The sequence below is a fragment of the Orcinus orca genome, chromosome 16, assembly GCF_937001465.1.
Source record: "Orcinus orca chromosome 16, mOrcOrc1.1, whole genome shotgun sequence".
In the NCBI taxonomy this organism is placed as follows: domain Eukaryota; kingdom Metazoa; phylum Chordata; class Mammalia; order Artiodactyla; family Delphinidae; genus Orcinus; species Orcinus orca.
The window spans coordinates 19,159,871-19,182,003 of NC_064574.1; the positions used below are offsets into that span (position 1 = coordinate 19,159,871).

General features: G+C 42.2%; 1 protein-coding gene across 3 annotated transcripts in view; it reads left to right on the plus strand.

Annotated features, from left to right (window-relative positions):
- The window catches only part of CHD6 (chromodomain helicase DNA binding protein 6), a 212,693-nt gene that overhangs the window by 73,940 nt on the left and 116,620 nt on the right, over positions 1-22,133 (plus strand). For all 3 annotated transcript variants that reach the window (XM_004272856.4, XM_033433749.2, XM_049699558.1), the window contains one exon: positions 8,985-9,505. In XM_004272856.4, the coding sequence (XP_004272904.1) occupies positions 8,985-9,505 (521 nt within the window). The remainder of the gene's footprint in view (positions 1-8,984; positions 9,506-22,133) is intronic.

A 22,133-nucleotide genomic window follows, 5' to 3' on the forward strand; every position in this document is an offset into this window, starting at 1 on the left:
GGTTCTTTCAGCTCATGTTACTGATATTACTCGATATATCACTAGGTGAAACAAACACGAAACAGTTTTTTAAAAATAGAAATAAGCGGCTGAGTTTTAAATTCTATGAATAAAGTGGCTTTGAGTCCGTCTACATGCAGAAAACATTGGAATAAACACAACCACCTTTTTTTTTTTTTTTTTTTTTTTTTTGCGATACGCGGGCCTCTCACTGTTGTGGCCCCTCCCGTTGCGGAGCACAGGCTCCAGACGCGCAGGCTCGGCGGCCATGGCTCACGGGCCCAGCCGCTCCGCGGCACGTGGGATCCTCCCGGACCGGGGCACGAACCCGTGTCCCCTGCATCGGCAGGCGGACCCTCAACCACTGTGCCACCAGGGAAGCCCCACAACCACTTTTAAACAGTGAATAGAATTGCCTCATCTCCTGTCCTGACCAGAGGGTTCTGGGAATCTCTGGTAACAAGACCTTGGGCCAACATCAAAGTGGCAACAAAAGATCTAGGATCCGTGACGTTTGACAAGTGTCGCTGTGACTGTAGAGAATTGCCTCCCTCCATCTAACTTGGATTCACTCTTGAGACCCAAAGCTGGTATTCTGAGTATTGTGGGAAAAAAGCAGGAGTAACAGCAGTGAACTTCTTTCCACTTTTGATACAATTTATGGTTTTCTCATTAACTCACTGTCTTTTGCCTCAGTTATACCGTCCCTTTACTATTGATATGGTTTTGGATAAATTGTGCCAGTTTTGGGAAACTACGTAACATGTAGTGACCAAGGATCAAAAGTTCTCATTTTGGGATGAAAACGGAAATATAGTACCCACTGCTAACAAAATGTGTTCTTAGGATGGTGGTTGTAGGTCTTCTGGTAGCTCCCAAGCCCACATTTGATGTTCTTTAACCCTCATCTTGGGATCCTTCTGGGTAGAGTTGAAAAGAGATCACTTACTTAATCTTAAATGTTCTGCTGGATTGTTTGATTCTTCATGTATTATCCCATTCTGGTCTGGGGAACAAATGGATTTATAAAGAAATGGATAGAAGAGGAAAGTTAATGAGTTAACGGTTTTCTGGGGGAAAGGTTAGGGAGATACCCTTGGTGCTGGGGAGTGGATGATGGAAATAAAGTAGAGGTGGTTAGAGAGTCTTGCTAATTCTTATTCTGAGTTTGGTGTATGCAGAACATGAGGCAGTACCGTGAAGTAGTCAAGAGCAGTGGCTCTTAAAACCAGGAGTCAAACCCGGGTTCAAACCTTAGCTGTAGTACTCACTAGCTGTGTAACTTTGGGTGAGTTATTTAACCTCTCTGAACTTCTACTCTATAAAATAGAGTCATATTTGGAACGATAATATACTTCCTCTTAGAGTTGTTTTGAGACATAATCTGTTTAAGAAACCTAGTATATTGCCTGATACTCATTACTTAATAAAATCAGGCATTATTAATGATCATTGCTGACATCTATTTTATCTTTCAAATATCAAAACAACTCTGAGTACTCAGAGTAGCTGTGACTAAAGGTCGAGATATATGAAAAGCACCGTTCCCTGCCCACACATAGTATTCCTAACTCCAGGCAATGGTCTTGCTGTGCCTTGGTATGTGGAAATGGTATTGGCCAGGGTTTGCTTAAGTTCTGGGCTCAGGGGCTCTAGTAACCCAGGACTACAGTGAAATTACAGGTGGGCCAGGAAGGAAGAGGTAGGAAAATAGTCTTATTCTCTCTGTATTTGTTGATCTACTTGGCTTAGAAAATGTCACAAAAACATTTTAGAAGAGGTCTCTCTTAGCCTTGGTTGGCTGAAACAAACATCATTGCACTTTGACAGATTAGATAATTGAATCACTTTGAGCCTTTGGTTTACTCATAAAAGCCGTAGTTGTTTGGAAAAAAACCTCGTGGTTTCTAGAAACAACACTTGTTAACAAACAGGCACTTATTAAGTATTTTCCTTCTCTCTTCCTAACTCTTTCCTGTCAGCATCTAAATTCAATAATCTACCTGCGCCCAGCTTTTGTCACCACATGGAATTAACAAGGTTTAGGTTGACTTTGCCTAAAGATTTAAAGTAGTCAAAGAGTCTTGAAACATCGTAAGAGAAAAAGCCACCACCACCCCATCCTGTTTTAAAAGCAAAAATATGAAAATAGAGGTGGAGACTTGACTGACAGGTTCAAGGGCTTTGGGGTAGAGGAGCTTTGCAGAAATTAGATCGTCAAATCTGTTGATCACTCTTCAGTCCTTAGCTTACCTGCTCCTCAGCAGCATTTGACACCTGTGATCATTCTGTCTTAAAATGCTCTCATCCTCCGGTTTCTGTGAAGCAACACTTTCTTACCCTTTTTCCCTCCTACATCACTGGCCTGACTGCTCCTTCGCCCTGCCTGTAGGTTCTTCCCCCTCCGGGGACCTTAAGTATTAGTGTTCCGCAGGTTAGGTCCTGTTTCCTCTTCTCTCTTTATCCATTCTTCTTGGGCGGTCTAATTTATTCTCATAGACATTTCCCTTGGAAAGTGTATCCAAGAGCACCCTGGACACCTCTGCCTGAAACTGAACTCTTCTCCTCCTGGTGCGAACCAGCTGTGACCATGTGAGGAGCCATGTAGGACTGAAATACCTGCTTCATCACCCAAAGCACAGAACTCCTGGGTGTGGAAGGATTGAATATGCTGAATACAGGGAAAAAACTCACAAACACAGAGGGGACACACAGACACATGCACACACTGACATTGTCCCTGTCCCTCCTCAGATGGATCTTGCTCACTCAGCCTCAGCACAAATGTATTTGCCAAATGAATGAGTCCCAGTGCAATTGCAGTGTGATAAAGGCAAGGATATGTGGGGTTTTCTGTCTTTACTGCATTCCACAGGCAGGCCGTAACTATAAGGAGAAAGATAAGGTGAAACAATAAGACAATTCTAATTCCAACTGGAAAGTAGCTTTGCCACCTGGAATGTCCACAGACCAACTCGTTAGTAGTAGTAACTACTTCTTATTTTGTATTTTCATTTTGTTATTTGGACTTTTAAAAAAAGACAGATCTCAAACTTAGTTAAGCTTGTCTGCTTTTGTGTGTGTGTGTGTGTGTGGTATGCGGGCCTCTCACTGTTGTGGCCTCTCCCGTTGCGGAGCCCAGGCTCCGGACGCGCAGGCTCAGCGGCCATGGCTCACGGGCCTAGCTGCTCCGCGGCATGTGGGATCTTCCCAGACCAGGGCACGAACCCGTGACCCCTGCATTGGCAGGCGGACTCTCAACCACTGTGCCACCAGGGAAGCCCCTTGTCTGCTTATTTTTATATTTAGTCGATTTCTTGATATTAAGTAAGTCTACACAGAAAACACTTTCCTCTCCCTGGGGAAGGTGGAAGACCCTGAAGCGATGGGCAGCAGGGGCTCCCTGGGCCGCTCACTGCTGGGTTGAAATTGGAGGAAGCGCTTCTGGGTGAAGGGTGTGCAGGGGCCTTTCCAGCCCGAGTGCAAAGTACACTCTGCCCTGCCCTCAGTCAGATGTAATCATAGTGCTGGCGCCTCTCATATTCTGCCTTTGATTCCTGAATACTGATGATTTGGAGGAGTGTGAATTGTCTGGCAAACAATTTTTCCTTCATTATTAAAGTCTATTACATCTATGTGAAAATTTTTCTATTATAAGTATATTGAAAGCAATATTCTCATTATTGAAAATTTAGATGTCTGTTTAATAAAAAAAATTTTAAAAACCCAAATTTGCACAGCCCCAAACGATTAACATTTTGTTTATTTTCTCCCATTCTTTCTTCTGTACACAGGTATTTGTTGTCATTTTTGTTTACACATACAATTTTGTAGATGTCTTTTTTCTCTTTTTTCAAATTGAAAATATTAATTTCATCCAATAATCATATGATTGAGTTTTACTGTAAGCCACAAAGATCTTGGGGAACACCACAAAGTCACTGTCTCATGAAGCTTACCTTCTAATCATGGGAAACAGGTAAAGGGAAACAAATAATAACTTAGAGAAATTTTTGAAAAAAGAAGTGAAAGTTGCCCACAGTGTTATCTCCCAGACATAATGATGGTATGTGTCCTAAATTTATTTTAAAAAGCTAATGTTGGGCTTCCCTGGTGGCTCAGTGGTTGAGAGTCCGACTGCCGATGGAGGGGACACAGGTTCGTGCCCCGGTCCAGGAACATCCCACATGCCGCGGAGCCTGCGCGTCCGGAGCCTGTGCTCCGCAATGGGAGAGGCCACAGCAGTGAGAGGCCCGCGTACCGCAAAAAAAAAAAAAAAAAAAAAAAAAAAGAAAAGCTAATGTTGATATAGCCTTCTTAAAAAAACAAAAATGGGATTAGATCATAGGTTTTCTTTTTTTACTTTCCCACATGTTGTGGACACTTTTTAAATGTCAACTAAAACTTTGTGTAACAGTGGCTGTGTAGTAGTATTCTGTATGATGGATGTGCTGTTAATTTAAGCATTTTCCTAAAGGTAGACAAATAGAGTATTTACAGTTTTTTACTCTATTAAAAATAATTCTGTATCAGATATTCTTATACATAAACCTTTGGAGTATCTAAATGTTTCCTTAGTTTATGTCTCAAAGAGAAATTGCTCACTTTAAAAGCATATCCAAAATTAAAATTTTAGTATTATTGCTACTCTCTCCTACAAAAAATCTTTTAATAGTTGATGCTCCTGCCAGCAACATATGAGAGGACCCTTTTCAGTATATTCTTACATTGAATTTTTAAAAATTGAGATATAATTCACATGCTGTAAAATCCACACTTTTAAAACATGCAATTCAGTGGTTTTGGTATAGTCACAAGATTGTGTAAAGATCACCACTATCTGATTCTAGAACATTTCATCATCCCCCAAAGAACCTTATGCCCTCACTAGTCACTCTGTTTTTTCCCTCAACCCCTGGCAACCTCTACTCTACTTTTTGTCTCTATGGATTTGCCAGTTTGGGGTATTTCATGTAAATGGAATTATACAATATGTGGTCTTCTGTGCTTGGCTCCTTTCACTTAGCATAATTCTTTCAGGGTCTATCCATTTTGTAGCCTGGGTGATTTTCTTAGATTCTAATTTGACTTTCAAGTACTTGAGTGATTCTTAGGGGGATAACCCAGGTTCGTCCTTGGACCTCTGTTTGGGAAGCATTGACCTAGGCTGTAATCTTTCCATTAGTTCTTAAATCCTTTACAACTGACCCAGAACCTGTTTATCTAGATTCACATTTTTAAGTGTCTTTTCTAGGAATATTGTAGGTTGATGGTCTTCGATCAAAGAAATGTGTTTTATTACTATCAGTGCAGTTTATGAGTTATCATTGTTGCATGTTTCATCAGTCAGTCTCTCTCAGTTTTATCCTTGTGTTCCTAGATGCTAGTCTCTTTAAATTGTCAATGTAATGTAAAATGTTGTTACTGTGGTCCATCATCTGAAGTCTGTTCCTTTTAGGGCCATTTTCAAAATGGTAATTTAGGGCTTCCCTGATAGCGCAGTGGTGGAGAGTCCGCCTGCCGATGCAGGGGACACGGGTTCGTGCCCCGGTCCGGGAAGATCCCACATGCCGCGGAGCGGCTAGGCCCGTGAGCCATGGCCTCTGAGCCTCCGCGTCCGGAGCCTGTGCTCCGCAACGGGAGAGGCCCGCGTACCGCAAAAAAAAAAAAAAGGTAATTTAATGCCCTTCTTAGTAGAAGTTGAAACAAAGACTTTATTTAGGCTCTTTACCTTTTCCCCCACTGACCTTGAGAAACATGGAAGAAATATGTTTTGTCTCATATTTTTAATCCTCAGCAGATATCTTTTCCAGGTTCCCAACAAGGTGCCTTATAAATAAAAGCATTTCTGGTGGATTATTGACTTTTGAGATTATAATTTCATATTTTTGGTTACTAATATCTGCCTTTTGGAACACTTCCCCTTTTTTTTTTTTTAAAGAAGGTGTTGGGGGTAGGAGTTTATTAATTAATTTATTTATTTTTGCTGTGTTGGGTCTTCGTTTCTGTGCGAGGGCTTTCTCTAGTTGTGGCAAGCGGGGGCCACTCTTCATCGCGGTGCGTGGGCCTCTCACTATCGCAGCCTCTCTTGTTGCGGAGCACAGGTTCCAGATGCGAAGGCTCAGTAGTTGTGGCTCACAGGCCTAGTTGCTCTGCGGCATGTGAGATCCTCCCAGACCAGGGCTTGAACCCGTGTCCCCTGCATTAGCAGGCAGATTCTCAACCACTGTCCCACCAGGGAAGCCCACACTTCCTCCTTTTTAACACGGGCTGATTGTGCCTCACGTCTTGTCCCAGCTCTACCAACTTCCTAGGAATACATCTTGACAAATTGCTTTCTCTCTCTAAACCTCTAAATCTCTAAACAGATTATCTTATCTGTAAAATGAGAAGTGGACTAGACAACTCTCTAGGATTCCTGGGAATAGAATTGCTGGGACATCAGGTAGGTATGTGTTTAGTTTTATAAAGAACTACCTGACCTTTTCCTAAAGCGATTGTGCACACCATCACATTTAACGTTTCTAACCAAATGTCATCATTCTGGCCTGGTGGCCTGGTTCCCTGACATGTCGTGAAATACTCAACGAAACAAGCATTTGGCCAGAGGATTCAGATCCAGGCTTCTCGGCTTACTAGTTGTATGGCCTTGGGCACATCACTTAGCATCAATAATCATTCATTTCTCCATATACAAAATAGGCAGCATGATGCTAAGTTTGTAGGATTGTTGAAAAGATTAGAGATGTCATGAAACATGCTTTGCATAATTCTGAGCATATCCATTTGATGTCTGTCCAGTAGCTGCTAGCTGCTGTTACTGTTATTGCCTAATGATTGAATATCCAGTTACCACCACGCCTGCCTGAGATACCTGCTCAGCTTTTTGGAGAGCCCCAAAAAGAGAGACCTTGACATGAGGTATGAGTTGAGGAGAGAGTCTCACTTTGACCTACAGAGTGCTGCCTTGATGGAATTAGGTCTTCAGTGTATTGTCTTTTAAAGCCTTTTAAATAAACAAACCTGTGTCTCTTGCTTTTTTAGTGTGTCCACCCTTGCATTATAAGCAAAAACTTATTCCTTGAGGGCCAAGTGTCCCTGGCACATAATTAAGTAACATCCCAGGGATGGTTATGCAGTCATAGGATCCCAGCTTTAACCGGGTACCTGTTACAGTACTGTTGAGTTTCTTGCTGTCTTTTCTTTTTTTCTCTTTCTTTCTCTTTCTTTTTCTTTCTTCCTTCCTTCCTTTCTTTCTTTTTTCTTTCTTTCCTTCTTCCTTCCTTCCTTCCTTCCTTCCTTCCTTCCTTCCTTTCTTTCTTTCTCTCTCTCTCTCTTCCTCTCTTCCTTGCTCCCTCCCTCCCTCCCTCCCTTCCTCCCTTCTTTTTTTGTCTTTTTATTGTGGTAGAAAATACATAATTATAAAATTTACCATCTAAACCATCTTCTTGTATTTTATTGATTTAAATTTCTTTTAAGTTTACTTAGTTCCTCTTTTTCTTAAGCCTTAAGCACTGAATCAGCAATGAGGGAGTCAAACTGAATTGTTTTCCCTTTTGTTACCCCCCCCCCCCCCAAGTAGTGAGTCCTGCCAGAATGACCAGTTCCCTCTGGATTTAGGCTGTTTATGACACTGGACTTCATTTATGATAAAAAATCCAAAAGAATCCTCCTTTTCTTTCATCATTTTCTCCTGGGATTCTCAGTGTTATGTTTGGGAGTATCAGACTATGAAAGGGAACTGGGAAGAACAGCAGGGAAATACGCAGCTGAGTTTTGCACTCCCCATCAGTTCCAGGGTGGGCCAGGAAGTCTGAGCAGAGATTGGTAACCAGAATGCCAGAGAGAAACCACACCATCTGGCAAGTGTCTGTGCCCTTCAGCACAGGCCAGGCCCCTTGGTAAGAGAGCAAGCTACTCACAAATGGGGCTGGTCCTAAGCCATCATCCAAAGATGATTGTAACCATCTTCCTGGAAAGCCTGCTTGTCTCTCCCTAAGTTATTTCTTTGTTCCCTGAAACTAGCACCCACATTATTAACAGATTATTGGCAACCCCAGCCTTGTTATGAAATGACAAATGTACTTTGTGACACCAGGCCTGAACACATGAGATAATACCTTCTGCTTCCAAAGGGCTGTTTCCATGTTGTCATGTTAGGAGGCTTCACTTTTATTTGGTGGTGCTCCAGAACAGCTGGGAAATGTTCTTTTAGCGTTGCCTTCAGCACCTATGACACTTCCTTTCTAAAGGCATGTATCACAGTAAAGCATCCTCCCGTACGTTAGTTGGTTTTTGCAAGTGGTCAAAGGTTATCTGCTGCTGAGTCTGGTGACAGAGTTAGATGATCATACAGAAGAACACTATTTCTAGTTAAAAATAAAACGTATAGTTTTGAATGATCCAGATGTTCTCATTGACAGTCAAACCAGGTGAATGTTAATGCTGCTTGATGATATGTGAGAGCAGAGATTTGGGGAAATAAAGCAGCACGTTGAGGTTGACCCCACATCCTTATCACCCTGGTGACATCACCTTTATTCATGAATACATTTGAACAGTAACTTGTATATCAGCATGATAAATGCCACTCGGGGTCAAACAGTGTGCCTAGGATTCGTGTCTGCTAGCAGGATCTAAAGGTATTTTGTGGGAGACTGTTGCTGCCAGTTCTAGAAATGGAGCTTAAAAAGGTGTTTCAGATTTCTGCACGTAACATGGAAATCCTTCAGGTTTTTACATACAAATTACCTACATAATATTACTAACAACTTAGTCCACAAGGGCCTTGCTCCACAAGGGCTAAAGCAAACATAATGTGTGTCCTGTTTGCCACTCTGTGCCCATGACCTAGCACGGGAGGAACTACCACATCGCAGGCACTCAGGAGATGTTGAACAAGTCCATGCATTCAAAGTTAATACCACTATTTGTGTGAAGCTTGCAGTGGAAGAGTAATATGCTTGTCTCTCTCTCTTTTGCAGTTGTCAAATTTAAAAGTTCTGAATCACTCCCCAATGTCTGATGCCTCCGTCAATTTTGACTACAAATCCCCCTCCCCGTTTGACCACAGCACTGATCAGGAGGACAAAACTGAAGATGTTGCCCGTCCCTGTCTGCCCCAGAAGGACCTGCACACTGCTGAAGAGGACGCTGAGACCCTTTTCCCCAGGAAAACGACATCCCATAACGGGACGGAGGACAGTGGAGGAGGCGGCACTGGCGTGAAGAAGAAACGGAAGAAAAAGGATCCAGGAGAGCAAGAAGGGGCAGCAAAGGGAAGCAAGGACAGGGAGCCCAAGCCAAAGAGGAAGCGTGAACCTAGAGAGCCAAAGGAGCCCAGGAAGGCCAAGGAGCCCAGGAAGGCCAAGGAGCCCAAGGAGCCCAAGCAGAAGGACGGGGCCAAGAAGGTGCGGAAGCCCCGGGAGGCCTCGGGCCCCAAGGAGGCCAAAGAGAAGAGGAGCGGCCCTGACTCTGCAGCCAGGACGAAGTCCAAGAAGGCCAGGTGCGTCCCTTTCTTCCCGTCCCGAGCCCCGGGCTCTGCCTCCACAGAGAGGCTGGCCTTGGCCTTACTCCAGCCCCCCTGGACATGACTTCCCCACTTTCAGCCAAAGTAAACCACCTTCTCACCTCCTTAATTAATACTGTGCCTGCAATTTCTTGCCATTCCCTTTGGATTAAGGAGAAGTGAAGTATGTTAGCACACACAGGGTGTCAGGGAAGGGGCGTCACAGGTGTGATACAGGGAGGGCAGCAATTTGGGGAACGGCTGCAGTGTAGGCTGGAGAGGAGCAGCTGTCAGGAGGGCGCACAGTGCTGGGGTCTGGGAGAGCCGTGGGTGTGCGCAGAGTTCCAGGCAGAAAAGGGCTGCCTGGCTCCCCTGGGCTGCGAGCTCTCTAGTGCAGGCCCACGCCTGGTCTGTTTCTCTCATTCGGTATCTAACACGGTGCCTGACATGTCAGCAGGTGCTCAGGAAACGGTGAGTCACTGAGACCAGAGGAGACAGACCGTAGTGACCTGTAGAGAGGGCAGAGGGCATGGGGACAGATTGGCTGCCGGGGTGATGTCGGGGGCCCTGGCTGTAGATCCTATCAGGATCCAACCGTACACTTTATTCGGGGAGTTAAATATTTGTCGTCTGTATACAAATGTAATGTTCTTCGTTTTATCTCTTTTTAAATTCTTGGTGGAGAATATTTAAACTTTTTGTGGACGTAAAAAATAAAAAATATGTAACCTCTATATATTTAAGGGGAATTTAAGTTTCTAAAATGTAAGTGCAGAGGCAGAGTATAGACCAGGAGCACCCATAAAGATGCAGGGGTTGATGCAATTGCTAACAGAATATAAAGTAATGGGGCCATCAGACCTGTACAGGGTCAGGCATAAAGGAAGTACATTTTAAAGAGAGAAAGCATTTTAGGTGCCGTGTGCTGCTACTCAGAAATTATTTTATGGTTCGGTTCATTTTCAGAAGGACAGTTTGTTGGGACCAGATGGATAATTTTCTAATCCAAGTTAAAACCACCTTATAATATTCACTCCCTTCTGCCTGGCAGGGGATTTTACCTTTTGTTTATCATAGAGGCTTGGGTGGGATCCCAGGAATGTAGTTCGCAGTGAATGGACATAAAATAACCTCACCGGAAGGTCAAAAGAAGTAGGTAAAATCAGGAGTCTGACTAACGGGCAACGTATGGGCCCTGTTTCCGGGTGAACCTTGTGCGCACACACTGATGTCTGATGTGGGTGGAGTGGAGTTTCTTTCTTCTGCCAAAAACTTTCCAAATTATTTTGGAGAAGCTGAAGAGGTTCTTCAGTGTGGCAGCATGTGTGAAGAAGGAGATTCAGACATGAGCTAATGGAGTGACTTACTTTGGTTATTACAGGAAACAAAGAAGAATCCTCAAGGATGGTGTTTTAGAATTAGGGCCGTTAGAGGAGGGTCTGACAGCTCTAATAAGGAGTTTGGTAGAAAGTCATAGGTATCAGGGCTCACTTTAGCCACTGGTCTCTGGTGCTTACAATTTTATCAACTTCTTCTTAAAGGAATTCGTATTTACTTTGTGTGGGATATGAAACAAGGTGACGGGTATACAGACATTGCCGTAGATTCCATTTGGGGGCAATGAGGAGGAGGCATTTCACAAACCAAGGCTGGATGTCAAATGTATGCATAGCAATATTAAGGGAAATGATTTTGATCTAGTTAGGTTGTATAAAATATAAGTGTGTTGGGGAAGTGCTTCTGAGTCTGCCAACTTAGAAGACAGCAGAACCTCTTGAGGTTTAGAAATCCAGGAGAAACACTCAGAGAGGATGCTAACAGATAGGGCTGGTTATCTCTTTGGGAATGTGGACAAGTTTCACGAGGCTCTCAACCTTCCTTGATTTGGGGGCTGTGTAAGACTGACCTGTTAACATCGTGGAATTCTTCCATGTAGCCCAGATAGGGTTCTGGACTGGTGAGCCTTTCTTGTCTTTTATATATTTATAAAATTGCTTTGGCTCCTTTAATTTATGATCCCCCTAGGCAGCAAAAGCAGTTCTAGTTCTGAAAGGACATTAGTTGATAAGAAATATGTTGGTAATTAAGTCTTATTTTTTGTGCTCTTTGGTTTACTCTCTTGCAGATTGGCTTAAGTGCATGTTTTGATCTGAGCCTTTATTGATTAGCCCCTGGATGACACTCCGTGGTTACAGATGATTCGCTGGGTGCTTGGATTATTGCAGGAGCTTCACAGCTGATTTAAGGGCTTCTGGTCTTTTCCTGCTTCAGTCCATCTTGCCAGCTGCCACCTGGCTAATCTTTCTGAGGCCCTGCTGTTATCTTACTTATGTTTGTAGCTGGTAGCGGTGGTCAGTCAAACCCCCTCTTCCCTCTCTCCTTTCCAGATCAGCTGGGAAATAGTCAGCAGAGATGGAGATAGGAGCTATCAGCTTTATTACTGATGGACCAGATTGAAGGACTTGCACTGGCTTGTGGCCAGAATCGGGCTTCCTGTTACTCACTCAGTTGAGTTTATCCTCCAGAACTGCAGGCATGTCCCTGAAGCAGAGGGAGGACCCTGGGCCCTGGGTGCTTCATTCCTTTTCCCAAGTCTCACCAGTCCCGTAGGTCCCCAGTGAGAGAAGGTCAGGGCAGTGAGAGGAATTCTAAGAAGGGCCGAAAATATGTGTCCGGTATTGTTCCCTCCTTGGGAGTAGGGAAGCATGAAAACATGGAGGGCAGGGAGATGGGATTCCCTCTAACAATTATACCTGCTTAGACACTTCTGATTGTTCCTACTGCCTCCAGGACAAAATCCAGACTCCTTCTTTTCTCTGTTATCCAAACCCTTTGGGGTCTGACCTCTCCCTGCCTCCTGGTCTCTGGCAGCAGACCTGGCCGGCTAGGTGCATCTCCTCAGGCCTTAAATGAGGTACTTGGCTCCCCCTTCTCTGGATCGCTCTTCTCCAGCATGTGATGCCCTTTGTCCTCCTCTCAGACTCCCAAGCCCTTCCCGTTCTTCAGCTCTGAGTGCAAGTCCCACCCAGTTCCTCCACAGAGCTCCCACACCCCGTGCTAGCATGTCCCCTCTGAATTTCCACAGCCCTTGGGGCCTCACTTGTATCACAAATCAAAGACTTTTAGACCTTGAAGAATAAAAGAGATCTAGTCCAGCCCTGCTGCATGCAGCCAGGGAAACAGACCCACAAAGAAGTGACTTGTTTGCAAGGGTACGTCATTAACGCAGACCTCCTGATTCCCAGTCTTATACACTAACCTCTGCAATAGGCTGTCTCTCAATCATAAACCAGTATTTTCTTTTATGTATGACCTGTCTCCTCAACAAAAGTGAAGTGCCTGAGGTCAGGACCACCATGCTTTGTGTCTTTTATGTCCCTGGGGTTGGTCAGCAGAGAGGTTTGTTGGTTGTTGGACACATAGAAGGGGTGTGTGAGTGTGTGTGTGTGTGTGTGTGTGTGTGTGTGTTTTATATATTATTTTAAAATATTTTATATATATAATTTGTTTTCTTAGAACAAATGGATAGAGCTCTTCTCCCTGAAAATGAGATCCATATAAGATCACATTGTTAAATAACAGTAGGTGGTTATAATGAAGTATTTTATTCTTATAAATTTTATAATTTTAGAAATGAAAACTTCAAGGTAACTTGTCCAAGGCACCAAGCTAATGAGCAGCGCTGTCAGGAGTTGGCTCTAGGCTCACCTGCCTGTAAAACCCACTTTTTTCTCCACAGCTTTACGCCTCTTTTCACTTTGCTAGGGAAGGTCAGGAATGGATAACAGTGGGGCAATTCCAGTGTCAGAGAAATTGGTTTTTCATTTGTAGGAAACGGCCCCTCTTCTACAGGATTTTAGTTTGCACACTCCGTAGGATCCTCTCAAGGACTAAGATGGCCCCAGCTTTTTCCTATGCTGTTTCTCTTTGCATTTGAGGCAGCAGATAGATAATTGAACACAGTTCCCCTCCTAAACAGATGACAGAGTCTAGCAGATGTTCCTTTTCAAGGATGATATTAGTAGTGACGAATATCTACTTACTGCTTAGCGGATAAAAACACTCAAGTATACTGGAGAAGCCTTTAAAAAAACAAAAACAAAAACTACCCTCTCTTATGGGGATATATATGTATATGTATAGCTGATTTACTTTGTTATAAAGCAGAAACTAACACACCATTGTAAGGCAATTATACTCCAATAAAGATGTTAAAAAAAAAACTACCCTCTCTGCCTTTCCCTCCAAACTATCTTGGAGTATGAGCCTAGTTCACTCCTTTATTACATAAAAAGCAAGAAGACTCCTCCAGGAAGCCAAGTTAGGCTCTCTGTCACTTCCCTGACTCTGAAATTTAAAATTCACAAGTATAGTTTATTTGCTTTTACTCTTTTTTAATTATAGTACCTTTTCCCGAAGAGGATGGGGCCGCTGGCATAAGAAGATATACACAAATACACGTACACCTACAAACACATACGCAGACCTGTACATACGTGGACACCCACGGCCCGCATAGCTGCAGCGAGGGGCTCAGAGAGGAAGGCAGGCCTCAGGTTTGCGAGGTCAGGTAATGTTGATAAAGGCTTTGGGAAAATGCTTTGAGATTAGAAAAGTACTGGGCCAGTTCCTCAGGGAAGTCAAATTTTTACCAGTTGAGAACATTATGTGACGTAGTGGATACTGTCCTCAACAGTTTTTTTACGTCAAATGCTTCTATGTGACTATGAATTTCATATTTCTTTTTTGAAATGGCCTTTAGTAAAAGTCAGCTTCATGGCATTAAAGCACGGCTTGGTGAGCAGGAAAGATGGGCCATTCCAGTGTGCATGAGGGCGTCAAGAGGTAGGTCAGTGGCCCTTTGGGTTGCCCTCAAACCGGGAGCCAGGCGCTCTGACTGCGCTGGAGGTTGCCTTTGTAAGTCAGGGTCTTGAGTGTTGGTGTCCACGTTGTTGGTTGAGGGCAGAGCATAAGTTTTGGAATTTCCACACGTCAGAATGGTTTATGTTCTCTCTCAAAGTCAAGAAGTGAATCAGTGTGCTGGCCCAAGTGGAGGGCTATCTAGCATCTGCTAGGAATGAAAAAACCAAAACGATGAAAAGAAATGAATGGTCTCATTAGCCCCAGCTTCTGTGCCTCAGCTTTTTACCCCCATTTGTTTGGGTTTGTCAACCCAGAGCAGATCTTCCTCTCAAATTCGGTAGGTTTGATAACATCCTGGTAGGAAAGTTTTACGTTTTCTGATTTTTGTCTTTGATGGTTGCTTCTAGAAAGGTAAGCTCCAAACCTGATTATATCACTGTTTGAGCGGTGAGTCAGCTGATAACCGTGTTGCAGGAAGGGTAATAAAATTCAACCAGTTGAGCTGTGCCTCACTGTTCGAAGGTCAATCACCTGTCTTTGTTCAGCGTGCAGATCTTTATGGAGGCCCAAGAGTGTCCGTTGACAAGTTTCTTTCTGTTGGGAGACTTTTTGTATTCTGATCATTTATTAGAAGAAAGAAGACAAATATAAAGACATGAGTGAGTTCTGAGTAGAGACCCTCTGCTTGGAACCCACTGGGCGTTATGTTAAGTAGGGAAGAAATCTAAATGATAATGTCAGAGACCCACCTCTAAAGCTTTGGACTAAGTCACCATTCCTGTTTTTCTGAGAGCTCCTGGAGTGCTTACTCTGTAATTCCCAGGGCTTTCTGAATTAGGATCTGGTGTATAGTAGACCTTTACTCAGGCTGTAAGGAAACAGTTACTTAAACAAAAATGCTTGATGAATACCTTCTCATTTATTTATCTAGTATGTATTTATTGCCTCCTGTGTGCCTTGTTTTGTTTATAAGTACTTTTGTTGGGAATGGGATAGTGGAGGAAGGAAGGTATCACAGGGGTATCATCTATGAGCCTTGTCATTGGGGAACTTTCTCAAGTTAGAGAAACAGCCTTGCAAGTGTTCCAAAAACAGGGAAAAATATAAACAAAGGAAAGAACCTAGTATAACTGTATATAGAATTAGCTGAAAGGATTTAGAGGATTAAGAGTATTTAGGGAGTTCCCTGGTGGCTTAGTGGTTAGGATTCTGGACTTTCACTGCCGTGGCCTGGGTTCTAGCCCTGATCAGGGAACTGAGCTCCCACAAGCCACCTGGTGCGGCCAAGAGAAAAAAAAACAAAAAATAGAGTCTTTCAGTTCTGGTCTAGGGAGTCCCTTAAAAGAGGTGAGTATTGAGCTAGTTATTAAAGGAATTAATAGATGAGAAAAGACTTAAAGCAAAATGGTATTTAAGTAAATGTTCTTTGTGGGATTTCCAGTTTTAAAATGGTAGGCCGAGCATGCATTTATTTTCCCTTCTTCGTCAGATCTTTAATGAAATGACAGGAAGAACAGAAGGGAATAAATTCTTCGAAGATAAGAGATGTTACGAATTTCTGGATGAGGGAGGCCCATAGTATCATACTGATGGGTGAATACTGTGGAGGGAGTCCCAGCTGAGAGCACATGCAGGAGCTATGTCTGTAGCAGAGGTAGAAGTGCTTCCTCCTCACAATGGCCCTGGCAGCCCTGGAGAAGGGCCAGAACTGGAGGTGGCTGATCAAGGGACTGTCGGCAGAGTAGCTGCATGATTATTCAGCTCCAGGCTGAAGTCAGACAGTTACTCTAAAGATATTGAGCAGTCTGCTCTGGAAGAGGGTCTAGGCTCCAAGTGGAGACTGACATCCACAACAAGGGGGCACAGGAGCCCAGGCTTCTCTGCCTTTCCCTGCCCATACCCCTAAAAGGGGGAGAAAGGGGCAGCCACCTGTGTGTGCAGAGTCCCAGGCCAGGCCTCCCATTCAGGGTTGAGTCTTGTTGGAGAAAGTGACTTACTCAGCAGCAGAGAGCCTCATCCGCCACCTGCATTATCAACCTCATTCATCTTAAATAGGAATAGTCCACCAAAGATCCCGAGACCATAGAGGAAAAGCAGCAAAGAAGCAGGAAAAAGAGGAATGACCAGGACAACTGTCCTCAGAAGAAACAATTCAAGGAAAAGGACTTGTAAAGATTTTAAGTTAGTATCCTCAGATTCAAGATGATGTCTTGTCTGCAAACAGGAATGGGCTATCACGAAAAAGGAACAGTCAGAAAACAAGAAAGGACTAATACAAATTTAAAGCACGGTAGCCTAAACTAAAAGAACTCATAAAAGAACTTGAGTAATAGGGGAGATAATATGAGGTCTAAATTCATCAACTTTTGTATCAGGATGTGAGTAGCTATTGCTTAGTGTTGATAAATAAAGAACTAGAGGCATGAACATATTTGGAGTTAGAGAGGTATCAGTCAAAAGCAAATCTCCCTGGAAAGTGGGATTTGGTGATTGTATGTTTCGTTTGAAGCCCTTCTACATTAAAAAAAATTATTTTCATTTGCTTTTAATCACTTTTAATAAGATTATCTGTTAAAACTCTGCTTTTTTCATCTTATATGTAATGTTTTTGTTTTATTTTTTACTATGATAATGTCACAGACTTGTATAATCTTTGTTTTGATGGTGCGAATGATATGATTAAAGGGATTGAGGACAAGGGGATATGGTTCACATTTTGTCTACAGATGACTATATCTGCACCCAAACCATTTGTTTTGGGTATGTGTTTTTCTTTTAACCAGTATCTATTTTTAAAAATATTTATTTATTTATTTTGGCTGTGCCGGGTCTTAGTTGCAGCACACGGGATCTTCATTGCAGCACACGGGATCTTTGTTGCAGCATGCGGGATCTTTTAGTGGCAGCATGCGGACTTCTTAGTTGCAGCACACAAACTCTTAGTCCCCGACCAGGGATCGAATCAGGGCCCTCTGCATTGGGAGTGCGGCATCTTACCCACTGGACTACCAGGGAAGCCTCTTAACCAATATCTTAAAAAACCTGTGCGGAACTCAGCTCTCTCTGTATAGGCTGGACGAATATGGGCATTAAGTAAAAGTTGGATTAAGTGTGCAACTGAGCTCTCCGGGGTAATGTCCACGTTTTCAGTGCTGTACTTCTGGGAAGAGGATCAGAGCCCGTGGCAAGGCCTGGGTCGGGAGCTTTTCTGGAGAGTTGTTCCTCGAGTGGGGCAGTGGATCCCGGGCTGGACTCCCCAGGTGTGTGCACATCTGCGGAGGCAGTAATTGGCATTCTGAGCTGTTTTCAGTCATCCTGAATTTGGGGGTAAAGGCAACTCACTGTGGCAGTAACTGATTGTTTCCTGCTAAGACTTCGATGGACATTTTATAAGATTTAATTTTAAAATAGGAAGGTGAGTCATTTTGAAATAATGCACTTGGTTTGGTAGATTAAATTTTTTCAATAGCTGGAATCCATGGGGGCAAAGTAATAAAAGACTCATAGCGGTGAGTCTCGTACAGTGTTGTGACACATGCCCAGACTTTCCTGCTCATACTCAGATCCAGCACTCCGTTTCTAACTCTCAGTTCTAGCAAAGAAAGCTGGAGGTTGGGAACTGGGGATAGAGCTAGGAGGAAAGTTGAGGAAGTCTGTCTGTCTAGTGATTTAATAGTACAGTTCCGAATATGGAAGGCAAAAAAGGTATTTATTTTCCTAATGCAACTGCGGAAAGTAAAGATGTATAAAATCTTGGCTAATGAAGTTGTGTAGAAGACAGGGCGAGAGGGCTTTGGAGCCGAGGCCTACTAATAAACTGTTAATTGGTTATTCCCAACAGTTGTCCTGCATGAATGGTATAGTTTATATGTTGGAAATTTCTTGCATATCATAAATACTTGATAGGTGCTTCTTTAAAGCGGATATATGGATATATGTTTTATTATAAAATCAATTTGGGTTTTGTTACTGAAAAAGGGACTTTGAGCCTCTAAAATCTTGTCTGCCATTTTTTTCCGTCCTCTAAGTTAGTTTGTTCTAACTCTGAAAGCTGGAAAAACGAGGATTATAAAAATTACACTGCTTCGATCCAGCCTCAAGTGCCATTAAATGGTGGGATTATTCGGCCTTTGTATTATTTACAACTCTCTTGGTTACAAGTGACATAAAGAAAAAATAATAACAAGTGAGTTCAGTGGTTTTAAGGAATCAGAACCAGGGGCTATACCATTGAGGATTCCACAGAGATCTTTGTCTCCCGCCTTTCTGCATCTCTTTGAGTGTCAGCTCCATCCTTGACAACTGCTTTCCTTCTCAAGGTCGTACTGTGCCTGCCTGTAACTGTGGGCTCATAGCTTAACAGCCTTGTACCCTAGGAGGAAAGAGATTCATTTTCCTGCCCACTCCTACCAAAAATTAATCTTTTTTTTTTTTTTTTTTTTTTTAAGGGAAAGAGTCCCAGGTTCGCCTCTCTGGGTCATGTGTCCATCACTGTGGTAAAAGAACTAGGATACCATAGCCCATCCTGACCTTCTGTTCACTGTCGTGGTTTGGGGGATCAGTACTGATTATTAGCAAAAAGATGCTGAGCGAACAGTATCCACCTCAGCCGTGGAATAGATATATATCAGAATAATTTATATTTATATATATTTATATGTTTTTTTCCTCCACCATTTGAGAGTGAGTTGCAAATATCATGCCTTTTTATCCCTAAATACTCGAGTATATCTTTCCTAGGAGTAAGACCATTTTCTTATGTGTAACCATTTGTCTAGTTACTGCTTTTGTTTGTGTACAACTAATACGCAATCTGTGGAAAGACACTGTAAGATCATGCAAATATCCTGTTCCTCTTTAAATTGTTCTCCCCCCAGATTTAGCATTCCTCGATGATTCTGGACTGTACATATCTTTACGACAGTGGTTACAAAATGATTTTCCAACTCCACCGATTCCTCTCCATTTACTGTTTGTATTCTGAAAGCAAGAGCTTCCCTTTCTCCCTCATTTATTCATTATTTATCTGTCTATCTGTCATTGGAATGGATTCCTGTTGTTTTCAATGGCTTATAATTCATTACTGACCTTGATTACTTTGGTGCTCAAATGGCCCCAGTTGTGACTGTGAGCTCTTTAAGCTGACTCCTGTGTGTGCCTTTTTGACGTGCTGCCTTAATTTTGTTGAGCACTCCCTTTACTCTCTGAAAAAAAAAGTTGTTTCAGGCTGATCTTATAACTCCCCTGTCTTGGAATCAGCCATTTTTGTGAGGAGCTTTGGTATTAGAAACCAAAATCTGAGTGCTACGTGTGCACATTGCTTTTGGAGCATCTTTGCTTTTCAGCTCTTTCAGTTGTCAAAGCTAGGGGAAAAATACACAAGACATACACATGGACATATACGTTCACGCACATATGTACACACCTACGTGCACACAATATATTCATAATGCATATGTACCCATTTATATGCATGTGTTCATACAGATACTTATTTTAGAAAACATGTGATTACACTGAGGCCTCCAGGTTAGATTCATCCCACAATATCTTCCTTGCCTTACACCATTTCATATTCATGTCCTCCCACTTCTTGGGTGAGAACCGCAGCTCCTAACACCAACACATTTACTCATTTGTTTAATCCTATACCACAACTAAAATAGTGTCAGAATTGCTTCACCTATACACCTACCAGAGAGAGTTCAGGATATGTTTGCTGTTCTCCCTACTTCTCCCCAAAGCTGAAAGTATATAGTCAAATATTGTGTTTATAAATTTATGAGATTTTTTTTCCATCTGTTCCGTGTGGTTATGTTATTCACTTGAAATACTTAGATTCATTTATTTCAGCTTGTTTTCATCTTTCAGTTTTAAATTTTTTGATATGTAACATGCTTCCAAAAGTCAGATTTTATATAAAAAGATAGAGAAATGTCACTCCTTCCACCCCATTCCCTCCACTTATCCCTTGTGGATAATCATTGTTTTTTGGTTCTTTCTGTAAAGTAAGTAGATACATGCAAGTTTTCTTACTTCCTCTTTATTCTTTCACAGAAAGTAGCATATTACTATACTATTTTGTGCGTTGCTTTTTTCACTTAACAATGTATCTTAGAAATCATTCCATATTAGTTTACAGAATTCTTTCTTAATTGTTTTTACAGCTACATAGTACTTCTTTGTATGTATCCTCATTTATTCAGCACTAATGTTCGGACATTTAAGTCTTTTTTGTTATTTTGAAATTACCAGATAATGCTGAATAACCACGTGCATGTATATTTTCATATTGTTGGAGGTGTATCTGTAGAGTATATTCCTATAGATGGAATTGTTGGATCAAAGGGTGCATACATACATACATACCTACACAGTTTTGTTACATATTATTTGACCACTATTTTTGAAGAACGTAGAACTTCGAGGAGCAAACAAAACATTCATGGACCAAATGCATCTGTAGGTGGAGGTTAAAATAGCAATGTGGAGGTTAAAATGTCTTCATTTGATAACACTCAAGTATAACGTTTTCAAAGCTCATTCCAAAGACAGGAAAAACATATTTCACCTAGTCTTCCTGGAGGATGAATTCAGGTGCTACTTTCTTGATGTCCTATTTGCAAATCCCATTTATAGGCTTATAAGAAATCTTTTCTTCCTGATATTTGTCTTTATCAGAAGAGCTCCAGCAAGAATTTTTTGAACTCAAAATTGATTCTGTTGTCAAAGGTAACCTCCAGAAAATCACTTGGAAGATATCCCAGGTAGAGTATCTTCTTGTTTACCCCCAGATAGGTAAGCAGGTGTCTCCAGACATTCTCCAGTTTTACTGACATATATTTAAGAAGTTTCCCTCCACTCCACCCCACCCTCAGCTTCTGGCTAGGAAATCTCGTGGTGCCCCAGGCTGGACTTTGGAGGTGCCTGACTACAGTTCCTCCTTACTTTCATCATTTAATTTGTTTCTGAAAGCATGGAAGGCAAATATATACAAGCCTTGTTGTAAGGTTTAACATTTTGAGGAGGTTCTGTGACTTCCCTGGTGGTCCAATGGTAAAGAATGTGCCTTCCAGTGCAGGGGATGCAGGTTTGATCCCTGGTCAGGGAACTAAGATCCCACAGGCCGTGGGGCAACTAAGCCCACATGCCACAACTACTGAGCCCGCGCACCATAAACCTCAGAGCCAAGCACTGGAGCCCGCGTGCCACAAGTAGAGAAGAGAAAACCTGCAGGCCACAACTAGAGAGGAGCCTGTGCACTGCAACAAAAGGTCCCGCATGCCACAACCAAGACCCAACACAGCCAAAAAATAAAAATAAAAAAATAAATTCCTTTAAGAAAATATTTTGAGGAGGTTCTATTCCTTAATTGTGTCTTGAGCTTGGTTTAGTTTTCAGTGGGATATTTCACAATGAAGCATGTTTCTAGCCCATCTATATACAAATATTTAAAATGAAGATTAAACATATACAGACAAAGTTTTCCAATATGAAGTTATATTTAGTAGGTAGATAAAATTGATTTCAGATGTTGGGAGAAGGATTTAGGATTTTACAGAAGATTAAATGGGGTTCTGAACACGTGGTCATTATGGTGACTTTCGGTATATTAGCTGTCTTTAAACGTGTGTCCAAAAAATTAAGCACAAACCTTCTTTTGTTAAGAGAACCAACTATGGGTTTATGAATTTTTCTGTATATTTGGGTCACTGGAATGTTTTGTTAACAATTCTTTTGGTCATAATTTTGAGATTCAAAT